Source organism: Elephas maximus, chromosome X, assembly GCF_024166365.1.
Source record: "Elephas maximus indicus isolate mEleMax1 chromosome X, mEleMax1 primary haplotype, whole genome shotgun sequence".
Lineage (NCBI taxonomy): Eukaryota > Metazoa > Chordata > Mammalia > Proboscidea > Elephantidae > Elephas > Elephas maximus.
In genome coordinates, this window is record NC_064846.1 from 141750785 (window position 1) to 141772323 (window position 21539).

At 38.1% G+C, this 21539-nt stretch overlaps 1 protein-coding gene across 1 annotated transcript in view; it reads left to right on the forward strand.

Moving 5' to 3' along the window:
- Nucleotides 1-9454, forward strand: part of LOC126069178 (transmembrane protein 47) — a 33159-nt gene extending 23705 nt beyond the window's left edge. Inside the window, exon 3 of the mRNA XM_049872214.1 lies at nt 6057-9454. Within this exon, the coding sequence (XP_049728171.1) occupies nt 6057-6235 (179 nt within the window). The 3' untranslated portion in view covers nt 6236-9454. The remainder of the gene's footprint in view (nt 1-6056) is intronic.
- Nucleotides 9455-21539: the final 12085 nt, after the last annotated feature.

Consider the following 21539-nt stretch of genomic DNA (forward strand, 5'->3'; position numbering starts at 1 on the left):
ACAAGTGCAGAATCACTAGACCAGAGCAGGTAATGAAAGCTGTCCACGTTTCTAGTACAGTTGACAGCATCATATTTCTTATTGTGTACCTGGCACTAATAGATAAGATATGATGCAATTCTGGTAACTGGCATCCAGTTCGTCCTCACTGAGGACTTGGTGAAATTATCATTAATGGAATTGCCTATTTCAGGATCCTTTTTTTCCATTGTCTGGTTTTGAACTGCCTTCAGATCGTTTTTATGCCCCATAGGGCCTTAGAATGCTTGTTTATTTATTTTACCCAAAACCTTTAATACAAATTGCAGAAAATTTTTAGTCTTTTATCATTCCGATTTTACATAATTAATAATTATGTTATTAATTTGATAATTATACTGTTGTTGTGAGTTGCCATCGAGTTGATTCCGACTCATGGTGACCCCATGCGTTACAGAGTAGAACTACTCCACAGGGTTTTCTTGGCTGTGATCTTAACTAAAGCAGATCGCTATGCCTTTTCTTCCACGCTAGATCGAAGGTCGTTCCCCTCCTCATCATCCTCTGAGTTACAGTTGAATCGCTGGAGGTATTTTGAGTCTAGATTTCCATAGGAAAAGCAGTGTCCAGCTTCAATTCCAAACTAAATGGAGTTCTTCTATTCGTGGATCATTAGATTCTATGTCACCTCCCATGTATCAGAATCAAACTACCCTTTGATTAGAACAATTTAAAGTATTACTGTCCAGCAATTGATTTCATACCTACCACTATTTTTAGGAAGGGGCTCTGGTGGTGCAGCGGCTAAGCACTTGGCTTTGAACTGAAATATTGGCTATTCAGACCCACCTATTGGCTTCTAGGAAGAAAGACTCAGTGATCTGCTCCCATAAAGACTACTGCCTAGGAAACCCTATGGGGCAATTCTGCTCTGTCCTTTCCGGTCGCCGTGAGTCGGAATCGACTCCACAGCACCTAACGACATTACTTTTAGTATAGCTTCATATTAAGCCTTTATGGGCAAACGTTTTTATTCTCCAAATTACTACTTCTGTTATGTAAGTTCTCTATTTGGAGGCTTGTTTAGTAAAAAAAACCCTGTTAATTCTGCCTCAAAATTATCTTCTAAGTCTGTACTTTTCACACACCACCATTATTAGTTGAGGCCACAACTGTTCCTCAAGTATAATATCTCAATTCCCAAATTTGGTCTTTCCTTACTTTATTTTTCTATAGTAACATCTGACTTAAAATATATAAGTGATGCAAACAGTTTGCGCTCGACTGCTAACCTAAGGGTTGGTGGTCTGTATTCACCCAGTGGTACCATGGAAGAAAAGGCCTGGCAATCTGCTTCCACAAAGATTACAGCCAAGAAAACCCCATGGGGCAGCTCTACTCTGTAACACATGGGGTCACCGTGAGTCAGAATCGACAAGTCTATTGTCTGAACCAAATAACTCCCTGTGCAAGCACAGAGGAGAACTGCCGCATTGATTATCTCAATCTTGAAAGTAAAAAAAAAAAAAAATTGACTATGGGGGGAAAAATCCCCTTAGACAAAAACTCAGAGTATACTAGAAATAACAGTGGAATTAATAGCTCTAAGCTTCTGTCATGCCTCTATTTCATTGTCTGTAGTTTTGTAGCCTCTTCTCAAAAAAGTGGCGGGGGGCGGGGTAAAATGAACTCCAAATTCCCTTCAAATCCTAAAATGCTACACAACTTTACCTATGTTGTCTCTGAGGCAGAGCTGGAGAATACCATGAAAAACCCATTGCTGTTGAGTCAATTCCAACTTATGGCCACCGTACAGGACAGAGTAGAACTGCCCCTAGTAGGGTTTCCAAGGAACGACTGGTGAGTTCAAACTGCCCATCTTTTGGTTAGCAGCCGAGCTCTTAACCACTGTGCGGCCAGGGCTCTGGAGAATACCACAGTTGATGCCTTTTATCCTTTATTGATTGGTGGTTAAAATATATATATATAGTTTGTTGGCATTTTGTTGAGAGCTGGACCCTTTTTTATTTTTTATTTTCTTTGAAACATCTGTGAGAGTCAAGGAGGCATTTTTACCTGGATCTACGTATTTTATTAAAAGGAAAAAAATTATTTACAAATGCGGGGTTATTTTTTTCCTTCCACTTTTGCTCTTATGTGCATTTTTCTCTGTGATTCTAGAGTAAAATAATTCAGAGCCATAAAAGCATTTTAGGGTAGTTTTCATCTGACCGCAGCACAATGAAGGTTTATCTCTAAGCTGTTCAGGCGAGTACGCCAGTAGAGCCTAATGGGGTTGTATTTCCCCTTTTCCACTACAGGGAAATTATGTCATTATACCACAGAAGGCACACAGCCATATTTGCTAAATAAAACAGACTAAAATGAATATTAAAAGCAGTCTAGGTAAACACCTCATTTTAAAGGAATTGCCCGGATCACAAAAGAAGGCAATGTAGTGCTTTTAGAATTCACCTCAGTTATTCCTTCTCTGCTCAAAATCCTCAAGCAGCTGCCTATCACTTAGAAATAAAATCCTGACCCCGGACCACAGTTCACAAGGCCTTCCGAGAACGGCCCCTAGCTGTTTCTCCCATCTTATCTCACGCTGCTCCCTCCCTTGCTGTCTTGTACTATAACCGCAGCATCTTCTCTTTACTGATGTTCCCATGCACCAAATGGGCTCCTGCGGTAGGAGGTTTACACGAGTTCTGCCCTCCCTCTCCGCTGGAATGCTTGCTGCCCTCCTGTCCCTCTGGTCTGTGAGCAAATGCCTCCTCCCTAGAGAGGCCTTCTCCCATCATGGACCTGAAACAGCAGCCCACTTTCCTCTGCCTTGTTTTCCTGCTTTATTGTACTTTCATGTCTCTTAGCAATGCCTGACATTATACCATATATTTCTTTATTAATGGATTGCCTGCCCATGAACATAACAGCGTTGTCTCTTTGGTTACTAATGCCTTAAACTGTATCACTTTAGAAACATTGCAATATTTTTTGAATTAATATATTTGCTGACTGAGTAAATGAATTACTATACCTAACTCATCCCCATATTTCAATCCCATCCTGGCAAGATCACTCATGATTTGATTAGAAACCAAAGTATAGAAACCTAAGGGGAAATGCCTTTTTTTTAAACCTACTTAATAACTGTGGAATGATTTTTTTTTTCTCTCTGTAGTTCATGGTTGATGGTAATTGACTTCTTGTTAGTCTGAAGACATTTAAAACATAAAAGCACCCTTTCTCTCACAAAGGCACAGAGCCAGTTTTTTTTTTTTTAATTAGTAGACATTTTAGCACTTACTGACTTACCGGCTGGAAATAGATGAAGTGTGGGTTTTATAATATGTGATCAGCTGAGTCCTAACAATGACTTAAATTTGTTTCTGAGACTTTTATAACTACAAGCAAGGCGTGATTTATATTTTGGATGTAGAGAGATTCACCTTTTATATGGATCTAGTTATCCGTCTGTTCTCAGTGGTAACCTGGAAGTATGAGAGGTCATTGCTGGCCTGGAGCAGTGTTGAACTACATGACAGAGGTGTTCAAAATTCTTACATCTAGTTCCAGATAGATCATTTGATCCCTAGTCACAGCCTTAGAGAAAGTAATGATTTTGAGCCATTATGCCCTCGTGAATTTGCTGTAGTTCATCAGTTTATGCTAGAGATAGGTCACTATTGTGTAGACTTTCTAGGAATATTTGTTGTATTGGAAATAATAATCTTTTGCAGGTGCCGAGAATAGATTTTTTTCCTGATCTCTTCTTTTGAGAATAGATTTTAAAGCACAAAATTCCAGTTTAATTAACTACACTATCCTATTATTCTTTTTTTAAAAAAAATAATAAACACTATCATTTTACTATATCCAAGTTTGTTCTTATCTTTTACTTAATTGTTTACGTTTTTGTTGTTCTTACACTCCAGGAATTTATAGTATTTTAAAGATGATTTAAACACTAATCATTTTAACCATATATTTACTTTATATATCGAAGGTTAGCAAACTTTCATTGTGAAGGGCAGATAGTAAATATCTTTGGCCTGTGGGCCATATGGTTTCCGTCACAACTATTCAGCCCTGCCTTTGTAGCACAGAGAGTACCTAAATGAATGAGCATGTCTGTGTACCAATAAAACTTTTTTTTTTTTCAAAAGCAGGCAGCAGACCAGTTTTGGTAGTTTGCCAACCCTTGTTACATATCACTGTACACCAGATTTTTCAGGGAGAAGATCGTGTATTTCTTGAGGGTGAAAGCAATCCTGTCGTAGAGAACGAGGCAGATGCATCCAATAAATTCTAGTTAAATTGATTTAAATATAATACAAAGTATGTAATAGTTGGTGCAGTAGGAAGTTATGAATTTTGAATGGAAGGTATCCGTTGTGTAGTCCAGTGGCTCAAATATAAAACTATCCACAGGATAAACACCACTTTAATTTTAGATATTTAAAAAAATCTTGCCCTTCCTGATAAATTGGTTTGTTATTATTAGCTATGACTCATCACATTTCCCCTTTAGCCCTGACTCTGAGAACTAAAAGCTAACTCAGATCTAAGAGCTAAGTTTTGTGCTCCATTAAGGAGTCCCTGGGTGGCGCAGATGGTGAAGTACTCGACTACTAACTGAAAGGCTGGTGGTTTGAGCCCACCCAGAGGCACCTTGGAAGACAAGTCTGGAAATCTGCTTCGGAAGGTCACAGTCTTGAAAACCCTGTGGAGCAGTTCTTCTCTGACACATGGGGTCTCCATAAGTCAGAGTTCACTCAACAGCAACTAACAACAACATGTTGTTGTGTGCTGTCAAGTTGATTCAGAGTCGTTGCAACCCTTATATGACAGAGTAGATCTGGCCCATAGGGTTTACTAGGCTGTAATTTTTTTTTAATCTTTACAGGAGCAGATCTCTAGGTCTTTTCTCCCGCAGAGCAGCTGGTGGGTTCAAGCCACTGACCTTGCAGTTTGTAGCCGAGCCCTTAACCATTGCTCCCTAGGGCTCCATAACAACAACATAGTAGCCGTTATTAACCTAGATTTTCCAGTACCATTATCTCCCATGCCTTTGTTGACTTAATTCTCTTTTGAAATATTATATACATGTAAACTGTAGATACAAGTTTTACGTAGCAGAAAGGTAAAAATTGAGTGTGGCTCCCTGATGGAGTCTTTTGAGACGCTTTGCATATGAGAGGTGGAACTGGATGAGAGGAAAAGAATGAAAGTAGTTTTGGATCAGAGTAATATAAGCAATGGCATCAAGGTAGGGCTTGTCGGAATATTGGGCTAAGTTAGATATTGAGAAGCAGCAACAACAAATGTCTTGAATCACAGTTTGACCAGTTTCATCAGTAGGAATGAATTTGAATTCCTCAATTCCTCAAAAGCATAAATAAAGAAGGGTTTCACTTGATATCGGGGTCGATAGTGTTGGGGAGCTATTTACAGGTTTTGTGTATTTGAACAGTTTAAACTTACCTAGTACTAGTTGGGAAACCGAGATGGTGTAGTGGTTAAGTGCTACAGCTGCTAACCAAAAGGTCGGCAGTTCAAATCCACCGGGTGCTCCTCGGAAACCTTATGGGGCAGCTCTACTCTGTCCTATAGGGTCGCTATGAGTCAGAATCAACTCAAAGGCAACGGGTTTGGTTTTTGGTTTTAGTAGTAGTTGCCAATATATATATATTTTTAAAATCGAAGTGAAATAAACTCATTGCTTTGTATCATTTCATGATGCACCTTGAGATAAGTATGTCTTCAGAGTGTAACAGCGTAAAAACCAAGGGTGACAATCACTGCTCTATATGCTCATAGAAATTATCATATTGCAGTAATTATTTCACCAAATACTAATAGAGTACTTCACTGATTATTAATAGGTAATTGTTACTCTATTTGAAAGAGTGTTTAAACAAAGAATTGTTAAAGAGTACCATCTAAAATAAGCAGAGCTTCTAAATTGTTGGTTTTTATGTGTATTTAATTAAAAGTAATTTTCATAAATATGTTTATGTAATTTAATTTCCTAGAAATAACGTTTTTCTAATTTTGATTTGCTTTTCTTTCAGTTGTTTTACAGGTTTGCAGCCTGGTCCTTTACCCCATCAAGTTCATTGAAACTGTGAGCTTGAAAATTTACCATGAGTTCAATTGGGGTTATGGCCTGGCCTGGGGTGCAACTATATTTTCATTCGGGGGTGCCATCCTTTATTGCCTGAACCCTAAGAACTACGAAGACTACTACTAGAACCAATGGTCTCAAATTTGGAAAACAACAACCAACCATCCAACAAAAGGATTATGCCTGCGTCTTTTCTAACTCAGTATTTTCTAAAACACTTGTGGAGCTTCAAGCAGTTTGCTCAGTTGATTTAATATCCTTTGCCTTTTGGCTGTCAACATCATAACCAGCTTTTACATCCATTTTAGGGACCTGCACAAATTAAGAGAGCTGATTAGACATAGGCAAATGCTGCAAACTTCCAATATGTTCATGTCATTTTTGTTTGTTTGTTTTGACGAGTGAAGGGTCTATATGACAGCAACCATTGTGAGAAGCTAGTTGAAATGAGAAATGCCTGAATCTCCTATTGTCCGCAGGGGAGGAGCTGGCATAAGCAACATTTAGAAGTTCCTTTGCGCTGACGAGGATTCCACTCTTAGAGTCCTCATCCCTGCTTATCCCACCCAGTGACTGCTTTGGCAGTTGGTTATTTGCTTGAGTGAGCTCCTAACGGGAGTTGTGAATGTAATGGTTAATGGTACACATTCCGCTTTCAAGAATACTGTTTTTAATGGGAGTTTATGCTTTGGCAGTCAGCCTCTCCCTGGGAAGGGAGTCAAGACTTGGAGACATGTGCTTTTCATTATGTGGTTAGAAATTGTGCCTCAGCCATATCTAGAATGGGGGAAAATTGAGGGTCTCTGCTTTCCCTGGGGCAACTAGAAAGAAACATGCATGAGTTGCTTCTGTCCTAAGTACCCTTTCAATCATTTACCAAACATTGCCGCAAACAATTGTGCATATGTAATGAGCTTAACTATTTTTATAGAAGGTGAACCATTAGCATAAATGGTAATAAGTTGTTCCCTAGCCCTACTCATACTTCCACCTGTTACACATAAAATTGATATTTGTTCTAGTGAAGTTGTTTGAACACTAACTTTGTACATGTTGTTAAGCCGCTTAGGTTGGTATTCACACTTATTTACCACACGAAAGTACGTAGACCTTGAAGCTTTTGCTCCGTGTTCTCTACTGTTTCACTGGAAAGTTTTAATAGAATTTCATAAAAAGAAAAATGAAATAGTGTTAAGCTGAAAATGAATGATTCTTCTGTGAGCACTGTAGTTCAAAAGAGTGTAGCAATTAGGGTGATCATTTTGTTTAAAATTCAGTAAAATAGGAAGCTATTTTTTTTTCAAGTATTTTAAATGTCATTAAAAAGAGAGAGAGAGAGAATAGAGATAGATTTGTATAAATATCTCAGTAGAGGAGTAGAATTCATCTGATTATCACCTGGTCCTCTGAAGTTAACTGATGGGCTGACTGATCTGTGCACATAATTGTGATGCACTTACATGAAGGGACTCTAACTGTTCAAATGGAAAGGAATGTCAAAATGATAAAGTTTACAAATGATGTCACACTGCAAACTTGTGTTAATTCTGCTTCATATTCAAATTTGGATGGCTTAATCATAAACATATTTTTATATCTAATATACAGTTCAAATAAAAAGGTTATAAAAAGTTATTTTTGTTAAAAAAAAGACAGGAAAACAGTATATCCTGGTTTTGGCCCTCTTGCAGAAAGAAGCCTTGGAGAAGTCAATTAAAATGCACCTATGTGCTATTTATTGTATTGCAAACTCCATTAAGAGCAGGATTATGTCAACAGTATTTAATAATTTGCTTTATCTCCCAAAGAGAGAGTCTGGTTTTAAGCTTGTCTTAAGAACTGTTGCCAAAAACAACAGCAAAAATAATAATAAATTAAAAACACTTTATTTTATTACTCAAATGCTGAAAAGAACATATGAATTTTCTATAGAATCATTAAGTAAATATGAAGTACCAGGCTTATTTTAGCAATGCTAAGCAAAAGTGATTAAATGCATCCTAGAGAGAAATCTTTATAGAAGAATATGATTCAGTAAAGAATTGTAAGAAACGAAGAGTGGAACTTTTCCAGAAAGATATTAGTATTATAGAATCTTTTGAAGCAATTTTCTTGAGAAATAGTAAAATCCGAGGCAGACTGTCTTACAGTTAATTTCATATTGTCAGAGCAGCATGAGAAATACGATATTTGGATAGGGATTTCCACTACTAAATACCCTCAGTTGTGAGAGAATCTCTTTATTCCCGAATAATAGAAGAACAGAACAGTACTTTGGTGCTGACATCAATGAGGCACTTGTCTTAGTCCTAGGAGAGGATGCAGTGTGCTGTTAGACCAATCTCATACCTTGAGACTTATCACATTTTCATTTTCTGTCAATATGACAAGGTGGGAAGTGACAGAATGTGTTAAGGCACACGTATCTGCAGTTTTACTGAAAAGTAGATTTCTTATATGACTTTTTTTTCCCCCTTCCCAGTAAAGAGCCGTATGCTATCTGGCTGTCTCCACTAACATTTGGAAGTCTTTCATCACTAAGAAGCTCAGCTGAACATGAAAATTGTTGCCTATTTCAAATACTGTTTTGTCTATCAGAATAAACACAAGTGAATTATTCACCTACATTAATAGTATGTTTTTGCAGCTTTAGGTTGTCTGATGTTTTCTTACAAGCAAAATTGGTAACCATAAACCCATTGTTTATCATATGTTTGTGTGTATATATGTATACATATGTATGTATACACACACACACACAGAGAGCATAAAGTACACAGCAGGGCTAGTTATTTGGATTTCTTGCACAACTATTTAGCTTTTTGTAAGTTCAGCGTGTACATTTTAAAGACATAAATATAGAGAGACTTATGTGTTTGAAATATAAATGATCTATATGGATTAGCATGTACCTGTATATTATTAAACATGCAATGAACTGACTGGTAAGTGATGTCTAATCATATGGCTAGCAGTGTAATTTATTCAGACTGTATTTTTGTACAGAGCAGCGCACACTAACCTATGCCTTTGTGTCCTCTTTAATGCCTAAAACTGTGCCTAGAAATTTCATCTGTCTTAAATAAAATATACTTCATGCTGTTTATGCTATAGTTTCTCTACCGCTGTTCAATATTTATTATTTTAAAATATATGACATGTTTACTACTTAAATATGAATTCATGATATCCTGGTTATTTTTTCTCTTTAAACAATCATCTGGGGGAAACCTGTTTTTCACTCCAGTGGTTTTGAGTTTGCAGTTTCACGATCAGTTCTTCATTTCATGATTTTTCTAGCTGACATGAAGTTACTTATGTGGACAAAATAGAAATAAAAGTGGTTTCACTGATGTGGCTTGACTTTGTGTCTTCTCTGCTGCGTAGACCCTGTAGACAAGGCTTCTAAATTACATGTCTTCAGCTCATTTTTCCTTTAAAAATATATATTATTTAGAAAACACGTATAGTGGCTGATTTTTCGGAAATCGTTCACCAGGCCTTTCTTCCAAGGCTACTCTGGGTGGATTCGAACCTCCTAACTTTTGGTTAGTAACTGAGCATGCAACTGTGTGCGCTAACCAGGGATTCAGGAAATAGTGTTTACTATGACACACTTATTTTGTTTTTGTCTTAAACTATTTATCATTTATTTCAAGTTCTCTCCCAAGAACCTTTCTATCCTCTGCAACTGAGTTATGTAAACAATCTGTGATAAAGGAATAATATTAAATGTCTTTCTTTATAGAGTCTCTTTGACTCGACTTTTTAGAGCAGTTGTAGGTTTACAGATAAAAGCATGCAGAAAGTATAGAAAGTTCCCAGACATCCCCTCTCCCCTGCACAGTTTCTCTTATTAATATCCTGCACTCCTGTGGTACATTTGGTATGAGTGATGAGCACAATACATCATTATTAAGTCATGTCCATAGTTTACAGTAGGATTCAGTCTGCGCTGTACAGCCCTAGAGGTTTTGACAAATGGGCAATGTCATGTGCCCACCATTACAGTATCTCACAGAATAGTGTCACTGCCCTAAAAATGCTTTGTGCTGTGTTCTACTGTTTTAAAATCCACAGAAAGGAGATACAGCACTAAAAAACAACAACAACAAAAACCTTGCGGTCAAGTTGATTGCGACTGATAGTGACCCTATAGGACAGAGTAGAACTACCCGATAGAATTTCCTGGGAGCAGCTAGTGGATTTGAAATGAAACTACCGACCTCTTGGTAGCAGTTGTAGCTCACTGTAGGCCTTAACCACTGCACCACCGGGGCTCCAGACTCATGTCTCCTACTTTCTAAATACACCGTTAGAAACAGGAGTAGCAAAAGGGTTTGATACGGTGTTTTTGGTTTTTTATTTTTCAGTGTTTGCAAGGTATGTTTAAGCAAGCTTTCCTTACTACTTCCATTTTTTTAAGAGACACTAAATTTTCAGAGTGTGTGTGTGTCTGTTAAGAAATTAATAAAATTAAGGTAAGGTCAAGGTTCCCCATGAGAAACTCTTTAGTGTATATAAATGATGTGCATATTTGGGAAGCAGTTTAAATTATACATACCATAAAATTCACTTGTATGTTTGCCAGAAGAATTTCTTGAAGGTATAAATACAATCATGTAGTTGAACCATTTGTAAGCTTTCTTGTGTTGATAAAATCAGTTGGAAAATGAAATACCTACTCTTGTCAAGGAGACATTCTTCCTTTCGTGTTTCATATGAACCTTCAAATTTTAAGAGGTTCACAGTATTTTTTTCTGCTAAAAAGAAAACATTATAAATCGCCTGTCAGCCTATGATATATTTCATATCAAACTTGTAAGAGTATGCATATTTAACAATTATAAGTTCTAGCATTGTCACAACCCTTCTGACTAATTTTAGAAATTAATCTTTTCAATGTGGCCTTATGTCTAATTCGATGGTGTATTATATTTTCAGTCTAAGTATTTTGATTTTTGTACAGAATTCTTATGAGCAAAATACTTTTACAAACATGTCCTGCCTGGTAATTATCCATGACCCAGTTTCTTGGAATTTGGAAGAGATGGAGTGGTTTCGTTGTGAACATGAAACAGGAAAGCAATTTCAATTTGCTTTTCCAGAACGTCCATGTAGCTGGTTAGCAGTTTTATTAAGTCAGGCCCATGCTATGTCAGTGTTTCATTTTGATGGCTTTTAACTCATTTTGATTAGAAAGTAAATTGATAATGAAATTATTTTGTATCTTGTAGACTTACCCACTGAATACCTGGGTTTTTTTTAAATCAAATTTTCATGTTATGAAATTTTTTCCAGAAATGCAGACTCAAATGAAATAAAATTAAAAGCAAAAATTTCAAATGAAGTGCTTTATAATCTTTTCAAAGGAAGCCCTAATTTATTTACAGTAATTTAACTCCTCTGTCAAGTATTGGAACTTGATATTTTAACTACTTAATCCCGATAAGTTAAAAATCAAGAGTAAATAATAAAACCCCATGTAACGCTGACTTTTTTTTTTCTTTTAATATAGAAGGCAGATTTAGAGAATGTTTAGGAAGTCCTCATGTTTTTTGACAACTAACACGTTGCCTTGAGCCAAGAAGGTCCATATATCTCTACTTGGAAAACCCGTTTTCAAAGTCACCAGCTAGGTGACTCACACATTTATATTCTAGAAGTAAGTCTAATGGTTCCAAAGTATAAGAGAACAGGGGCTGAACTGTTCAAGTGGGAAGGATAAGATGTGGTGTTTCTAAGCCAAGATTAACAGCACACAAAGAATGGTTTCTTTGTAAAGCTAAAGCTGTGTTGAGTTGTTCACCAGAGAACTTCAGTTTTGGCAAGCAATTATTTCCAAGTTGAATGACTTCATAGAAATAATGATTATAAAAGAAACTTGGAACAAGCTCTGGAAGATCATGTCATCAAGCCACCAGAAACCTTGAATACTTCAACCTCTTTATGTGACAAGGATTAATTAAGAAAACAGTATCTCAACAGTAAAAATGACATATGCTAACTTTTGCATGGGTGAAGATCGGAAGGCATTTCTTACACTATTGATGAGAGGCAGTGAGCCATGGAGTCAAACTTAAAACATTACATATATGTGTTGATTGTACTGAAGACTGCCCCTCAGTCTGCTTTGAATGTATCATCGTACAGTTAAAATAAGAAATGGATATCAATCTATATTCATTTAAATTTTTAATAGAAATATAGTTCACAAGAAAGAGTGAAGAGAAATGGCTTGTTTTAAAAGCCTGAGCAGGGAACACTTAAGATTCTTATGAATGATCAGTTGTTAAGGGTTAACCAGAGAAGAAGCACAACTTTGCTGGTCTTTGATACTGTCTGTTAATTAAAAAGACACGGATAATGTTATCACACTTGGCAACCCCTTCCAGGCAAACTTTAGCTGTATCAAAGCATTTTTGGAGAGTAAGTCAGTGGTAATGCATCAAGAACAAGTTTTCCAATTTTTAACTTTTAAGTGATTCCTCATAGATATTAACCACCAGTTGCCTTAGAGTTGATTCCAACTCATGGTGACCCCAGATGTGTCAGAGTAGACTGTGCTGTATAGGGTTTTCAATAGCTGATTTTTCAGAAGTAGATCTCCAGGCCTTTCTTCTTAGGTACCTCTGGGTGAACTTAAACTTCCAACCGTAAAGTTAGCAGCTGAGCATGCTAACCATTTGCACCACCCGGGGACTCATCTTAGACATTATCTAGCTCTTACTGCTGTGGTGGCTTTTTGAGATGTGTGGTATGTCTGAAAGAAACAAGAGGTTGTAATAAAACATTTAACATTTATGATAATGAAAAATATGTTTCTCATTCTACTACAAGCTACAAGTGCTGTTCACCATTGGAACAAATGTGGCATAAATTTGACCTAAGTTAGAGGTTCTTATAGAGGCATAAGGTCCTTGGGTAGTGGAAACGATTTGCACTCAGCTACTAACCTAAAGGTTGGCAGTTTGAACCCACCCATTGGCACCACAGAAGAAAGACCTGGTGGTCTGCATCTGTTTACAGCCGAGAAAACCCTATGGAGCGATTCTACTCTCAAACACATGGGGTCTCTGTGAGTCGGAATTAACTCTTGGCAATGGGTTTCGTGTTTGTTATGGAGGCATAATATTCCATATATATTTTCTGAAGACCTTGATATTTTTAAATGCTTCTTAATAATGCAGAATTGTGGAAAATCCATCGCTCAGATTCTTTCGCTATGCATACTTTAATATTTAGCACATATCTTCCCAGCCAACTTTCAGGACATGGGATACTTTGGGTTAGTTTCCCCCGTCCTTTCAGGCTTGAAAAATATTAAATTTCTCCCCATCAGTCTCAGAAAGTCAGTAAATATTAGTACATATTTAGCCAGGCATTTGAGCTGTGGGATATTCAAGTATGATATGAAAAACACCAAGCTACTGCTGCCCATGATTGCATAACATCTTCAGATCAGAAATGCCCTAAAATGTGAAGCAACAGTTAAGACTTTTTATGGCCTACAAACCAAAGCACTGTTTGGCTTAAATTTGACTGTTGTGCTGTTTGGATGTGACATGCTGTTCTCCTAAAGTTGGGCTGGTTTTGATTTGTGAGTATAAATGTGTATAAATTCCATGCATTTATATACTTGGAACGGTTTGCATATTATCTATTTTAGAACTGAAACATTTTTAGAATTGTTTACAACTTACGGAAATACAACGTTAAAGTCAGAGTAAGGACTGAGGGAAACTTTTCTACAAGAAAAGGAGATCCAGTAGTTAAATCTTCCCAGTCTTGTCATTTAGTCATATATGCTATAAGACGGTCGGTGCAGGTATGCGAGAAAGTAGAAACCTGATGGGTAGATGTAATTGATTCATTTGGGGCTTTATGCTCCACCCATACTGATTTCTCTGAGAACAATAGATTTGGCAGGCAGCCATATTTGCACCACACGACCTTGCATCCCTGGTCAGAGGTGATTAGACTAGAGATGATGCCTGCCTTAAGCTAGTGCCCTCTGTTTCTCCCATCCATTAATTTAGAATTGGTCTCTGCATGTAGCTAGTAGTAAAACCGCATAAACTAGGAGACTTCGGGGTGTGTGCAGAGATGCAAAGAAAACAAACTGCAGAGAATAAAGGAATGAAATCGATGCACAGACAGAAGCAGTGAAGAGGAACCATGTCGGACCCAGGGAAAATCAAAGAGTGGGTGGTCTCAGTTCCTAGTAAGGTCAAGCTGCCTCGTGTCCTGTGAAACACTCCTCTGTCCTAATCATTTCCTGTTTTGATTTTACCAGTTTTAGTTGGAACCAAGAGAAACTTGACAAAGCACCCTTTTGTTAGCAGGTTCGATATTCAGATTGTGCTAAATCTCTCTCTCTCTCACACACACACGCACACACAATAGAATATGGAAGTACATGAAGATTGACACGCTTTCCATCCTGCACCGGAGTGCCCAAAACTTTTCATTCCCCGTCAGAAATGGTTCTCAGTTGTCTCATTCACAGTAGCATGCAAGTAAATGAAGACTCTCCCCTCTGTGTGTATATAATTTTTAAGGATCAAATTCATATGCTAAGGAAGAAAGATAAGTAATTATTGGAGGGTGTGAAAGCTGGCCGGAAATCTCTGAGATCACTCACGACAGCTCCTTCCCACTCTTACCTCTAGGTTGCATTGGCAATCTATGTTAGCCCGTAACAGTTGTGCTGCAAACTCCAGAGAACACCATTAACATATATTCTCCAAGGATGCTAGTTCTGTTCTGTTTTGCTATTCTGACTTCTCTTTGAGATTTCGGAGCAATACTGCACTCACTCAGCACTGTCAACCAGGGTTTTTTTTTCCTTCACACTAGTCCTTGGGTGGTGCAAACCATTTGTGCACCACTACTAACCTTTTTTTTTTTTTTTACTAACCTAAAGGTTGGTGGTTTGAACCCACCCAGCAGCACTGTGGAAGAAAGATGTGGCAATCTGCTTCTGTAAAGATTACAGCCGAGAAAACCCTGTGAGGCAGTTCTGCTTTGTAACCCATGGGGTCACCATGAATGGGAATGGACTGGATGGCAATGGGTCTCTAGTGCTGCCTTGGGCTCAAAAGAATCAAATCCAAGTAGAATCAAGCACATGGGAAGGACACGTTAATTTTATAGAGTGAAAGAGTACTCATCAACTCCTCTGAAGACTTGTCCTGCAAGACTGTTTAAGCAAGTCAACCTAATGGTTATAGTTATTCCTGGATCATCTTTGGCTAACCTTGTGGCTACACACGAGAAAACAGTTATACAGAAGCACAGACAACTGAACCCAAGTTCAAGGACCTAATCTCCCACGGATTTCTAGAGTTCAGCAAGAGAAGGAAAGTAATTGCTGTATGTCCTCCTAAAGGCAAATCTGCTCATTTCTTTGAGAAAAGATCATGACTTTGTTCATGGAAATCCATTGGTGCAATGTGTATTTCAATCTCAGGTGCACCTGTGACACAGATGAAAACCTTCCAAAGGAAGGACTGGTCTTTTCGTGCAAGGAAGCCAAATATGTAGATGTTTAAATGATATGCTGGGATAATTTTCTTAGTCCTTAGTGCGAAGTATCTCAGGCAATCAAATGATCTGTCATCTCCACAGCTTTCATCCAGGGGCTAAATAAACTATCCAGTTTGAGAGATTTTTTTTTCTCTTTAATTCCTCCCCCCCCCGAAAAAAAAAAACCCAAAGCCAAAAGATCTATTGATTAATGTGAATTTCAGCTTTGATGGACATTTTTCTATGATTCTATATGACAAAAGATGGTCTCAGGCCCTTAAGACAAACTGGTTTATCACCAGAGGCATCCACTGGTATAATACCAAATTCCTGCTGTTCATGACTCATGTCCTCAAGTTGTGTAGAGAAGCCACATACATCCAGGACATAAGACAAAAGAGTGGTTCTAACAACTGGTGCTACTGAAGGAAGGCTCCCTTAAGGCTTAGTTGATAGAAGAAGACTTAAATAATATGGCAGGACTTCCTCTGGATCATTTTAGTTGTTTCAGTGTTGTGATATCACTAAATCCTTCATCATTTTCTCATTTCTTTAAATTTCTCAGACCTTGAAAAGACCCTTGGACACATTTAACAAAAAGTCCAACCTATTAGCACATTCCCTTTTCCTGTGACCTGAGAAGCAAACACCATTTATTTTTGAAATACCAGGCAACTGTCACATTTCCTGGGTCAAGGGAAAACCACTGCCTTGTTCTTTACCAATCTTATCTGGACCCAACAATGCAGGGCAAAACAATTTTGCATTCCTGACTCCTTCATTGGGAAAAATGACAGAAGAGTCCACATAACAAACACAGCACGAGGCATTTAGGAATGCCGTATTTCACACACTATATTTAAATGCTGCAAGAATAAGAATAGCATCTTAAAAATACAGCCCGTCAGGACTTGTTTCCTCCTTTCTCCCCAGTCTTTAAATGCAAACACATGCATACTGACAGCTCTCAGAAAAATAGCCCTAATGAGAATTTCTTTCTTTCCCAAGGGGTGCCCTCTGCCACCATCTATTTATGGAATAATAGCTGGCTCCCTACTTCATTCTCACACTGTACGTTTAAAAGAACAATTTCCATTTTTGAAGTATTGCTGAAAGGAAAGAAGTTACCTTTTATCACAGTCAGGAAAGGTCAGCAAGTCAGTAATCCTCCATTCACTTATTGACAGAAATATCCTCTTTCCTTCCACTGCAGACCAGAAAAATGATTTATTTGAGATTGGCATTAATACATAAAATGTCCAATGCACCTAGCTATGCCTGGGCAATCCCTTACATGGTCCAGAGGCTTCTCTTATTACCTGCTAAGGCTGTGAATTGAATAGGTTGGAGCAAGCATTGTAAATAGGATTCCCAATCCCCTCCCAAGCGCTCTTCCGTAATATCTAATCCTGGGAGGGCCAAAACAGTTTCATAATGAAGACTAACCCAGAAGCACCCTTTGCTCCTGTGTCCTTTTCTTTGTACTTGGGTGAGCATGTGTGCGCTTGCACACACACACACACACACACACACTTACGGGTGTTTGGTTCTTTCATTCTTACAATTATACTTCATATGTTTGCTTTTCAGCTCTCCAAGCATACACTAAATTTTATTATATACTTAATATGAGCCCAATACTGTACAAGGCAATAAACCCGTTGCCGCCCAGTCAATTCCGCAACTCATAGTGATCTTATATGTACAAGGTCATGGGACATTATAAAGATGTAATTCATGACTTCTAGAGTCTTGCAATTCAAGTTAGGAACCCAAAACTTGCACATGGAACTAATAATTCTGCCTTATGTTATGGAACAATGCATCGTTTTCAAGGTATCTTTCCAAGTTTTTTTTTTTTTTTTAGTGAGTTCTGTTGTACATAGGGTCGCTATGAGTCAGAACCAACTCAAGGGCACCTAACAACAACAACAACAACAACAGGAAATTGAGGACTAAGATTAAACAGGTTATAAAGCATTCTCATATATCCGTATTAAACTGCTCTTGGATAAGGTGGAAAGCACTACAACAGAACGAGCATCTCAAACAATTGTACTTGGTTACCCTTGCCCCATGGAGTCCCTGGACGGTGCCAACGATTAAGGCACTTGGCTGATAACCCAAAGACTGGAGGCTTGAGTCCATCCAGAGGTGCCTTGGAAGAAAGACATGGTGATCTTCCTCCAAAAGATCAGCCACTGAAAACCTTATGAAGCAAAATTTCACTCTGACACACATGGGGTCACCGTGAATTGGAATCAACTCGATGGCAATGGGAACCTTTGCTCCAACTGGGGAGGAAATGTAGAAAAATGTCTGCAAAGGATGGCGGAGGTTTCCGCTGCCAGCCCCAACTCAGCAAGAGCAAGCTGAGGCCGAGCATAGAAGAGAATCAGACAGACCTTAATGCAAAGTACTCCCTACTTCTATGGCTGTGCTTGGCATGCAAATGTCCAGGATGACCCTGAGATACACTTTAGTGTTTCACCGTTTTGCACAGTTTCACTATGGAATTACCTGACAGAAGTAGATAAACCATAGAAGAAAGAGTATGTGATGGTTAAGTTTGTGCGTCTACTTGGCTGGGCCGTGATTCTTAGTAGTTGGGCAGTTGTATAATGTTGTGATCACTTCCATGTTGAAATTTGGTATAGTATGATCACCCCATGATGGGATCTGCTGTGAGTAGCCAATCAGTTGAAAGGGAGTTTCCTTGGGTGTGTGGCCTGCGTAGACTATAAGTGAACATTCTGGCAAGGCTCATGGGCTTTTGCTCGTTCTAGATCCTGCAGCTGGCTCTTGTTTGTCTGACCTCCAGTTCTTGGGACTTGAGCTAGAAGCTTACCTGTGGTCTTGCCTGCTGATCCTGGGATTCATCAATCTTCTCAGCCTGTGAGCAACAGCCCAGCTCTCTGACTTGCCGATCTTGGGTTCACCAGGGACCTTCGGCTACACGAATCAGGAGAAGCCTCCAGCCTGACCCATGGACTTGGGATCCATGGATGTTCCAGTCTCTACAACAGTGTGAGCCATGTCCTTGATATAAATCTCTTTTTTTTAACGTATATATTTCTACACTTCACTGGTTTTACTTCTGTAGAGAACCCAGCTTAAGACAGAGTGGGAAGGGTCTTCTCAGTAACTGGGCAGCAGAATGGGGAAAACATGTGTGGCTAACATTGGTCAAAGGTAGAAATTAAAAGAATGAGATGGAAAGTTAAGCCTAGAAAAATGAACTTGCTTTTGCTCTTCCCACCCCCACCCCAGGACAATCACCGATAGAACTTAACATCAGTTCTTTGGATTACTGCTCACTTCCGTTTCTAAACTTCTGATGTTCATTAGTTTTATTGCACCTGATACTTTACTAACAATATGGAGTATGTAGCAAGACTTTGGGAAAAAAGACTTGGTGATCTACTTCTGAAAATGAAAACCCTCTGGATCACAAGGTCTGATCTGCAACCAATCACCTGTGTTGTGCATGGGATCACCGTGAGTCGAGAATTGCCATGAGTTAAAGGCAGATTTGATTGCAGTTAACATCAAGATTTTGAGCAAATTTAATATGGGTTAAACTAAATGAAACATGGATTTTCCTTTCACTCAGGTTTTCCTTTCCAATTGCGGGGTAAATATTTTCTTTTGGAAAAAAGAAATCTCTGATTATCTGTGAACCGTATTTTGTATAAGAGAAGACACCACTGATTGTAAGATTTTATGCACCAATATGAGAGAAAAAACACACCAAGATTGAGTGGAAGGGTGGTCTCACAGGAGGCCCCTGAATAAAAGTGGGACTACCAAGGCCTCAGTGTAAGACTAAGTGACTCTCTAAGTGGCCACGGAGAAAGGAACAGCAAGGGAAACTTAATATCTCAGCCACGACACTGGACAGAGAATTCGAGTGACTAGTCAATACTCATGCAGGTTTGAGGTCTGGATTCACACTACCAGTGTGGTCCAAAGAAACTCAAGCAGATAATTTAATTTTAAATGGTCTCAGATGGGTAGTACCTGAACTTGGCTGGCAAAAGCAAACAAAAATTCTCTCTGAAAAACCTTTACTTCGATCCAGGCAGACAGAGATTGAGAATGCTGTTGATTATAAGATCCACCCTGATTTCGGAAGTGTTGGGAAAAAAACTGTGTTTTAGGATTGATGAAATATGGTTAATGCTTATTTGTAAGTGGTTAAAGGACTCTCACCTCACGATTAGCTCTTAGTTATGATTTAAGTATCTGAGACTGAAGATGAGTCAATTGTCTTATATATCTTAGCCACCAATTGTTAATGCCTTTAATTTTAGAAGAAATATGTTTCCAGTCTAGCAATTTCAGGCTAATATGTTATGTACTTACAAAATAATAATGGTGAAAAAATATTAGATAAGACTTTAAGTAGTTCATCTGCAATATTTCTGCTATAAAAAAGCAACCATTTGAAAAATTGTGATGCTTAATGGCAGTTTAGGCTAAATAAAGGCCTAGAGAAGAACCAGAAGGCAATCTTGTGGAGGTGCTTCCATACATGGCATTCTATTTAATGACATCCTGTTTGTTTGTTTGTTTCAATTTCTTTTCCTTGTGAAATAAAACACACACATACACACTCAAAAGTGTACAAATGCAATTGTAGAGCTCAGTGATTTATCACAGAGCGAACGTCCATATAACCATACTTAAGGTCAAGAAACAGAAATTTCCAGCACCTCAGAGGTCTCTCATGTCCGACTCATCACTGCCTCTCTTTTCCCCTCACCCCAGAGTTAAAAATTTTCTTTTTTTTTTCCTTAATAACTTGACAAACCAGCTAACCATTTATGCCTATGCATTATAATTCTGTTTAGTCTTGTTTTCCGAACCTTAGGAAAATGGACTTATACAGTATTTGTTTTGTGTCTGGCTTATTTCATTCAATATTGTGTTCTTGAGATTTATCCAGGTTGATGTATACCTGTAGCTTGTTCATTTTCACCACTGTATAGTATTTCATTATATGAAGATGCCACATTTTATTTATCCATTCTTTACTAGGGCTGGGCATATAGGCTGCCCTCAGTTTGGATTATTACAAAGATTGATGCTATGATTACTCTTGTACAGGTCTCTTGAAAAAACTGTACACACGATTCTGATGGGCATTTACAACTAAGAGTATAATTGATGGGTAATAGGGTATTCACATGTTCAACTTAATATGTATTTCCAAGCAGTTTTCCAAAATGGTGATACCAATTTGCATGCCCAGTAGCCATGTAACAGAGTGCCAGTTTTTTTCAGGGTTTTTGTTTTGGTTTCTTTCTTTATTTGCTTTAGTCATCTTGCCTGTTGAAAATATTTTCAGTGGCTTTTAAAGATACACAAGTATTTGCAAATAGTAGTAGAAGATTACAGTCTCATAATTCACGACCACTGGCAGGCTAGGACAATGGAGCAGGGTGAATAAGGTCAAATTCAGCAGGAATCAGACAAAGCTCCAACATCATCTGACCAAGTGGGAGACTGTGTCACAGAGTTTCACATGAAAGCAATGATGAGATGTTACTAGTGCAGAGTTGTCAGAAAAAAAAAAAACCTCAGGAGGCAGAAGCGCTATTCAAATCCACATCTAGTATAGTCCATTTTCCCTAAGCAGAGTTTGTGTATGCCCATCCCTTAATAAAGAGCCATCATTCCACTCAAATGTTGATTAAGTGAATGAGTGAGTGCATGGATGGTTCATGGTCAAAGCTGAATACTAAAGGACATAAAGACAGTCAAAACCAAACTCTTCTGCATATTATCTCTCCCTTTCCCCCTAAATTTTCTTTTTTATTCAAAAGCCAGAGGAAAATGAGGCAACAATTATCAGAGAAACAAGTGATTAAAATAAGAGCCAGTAAAACAAACCTAGAAT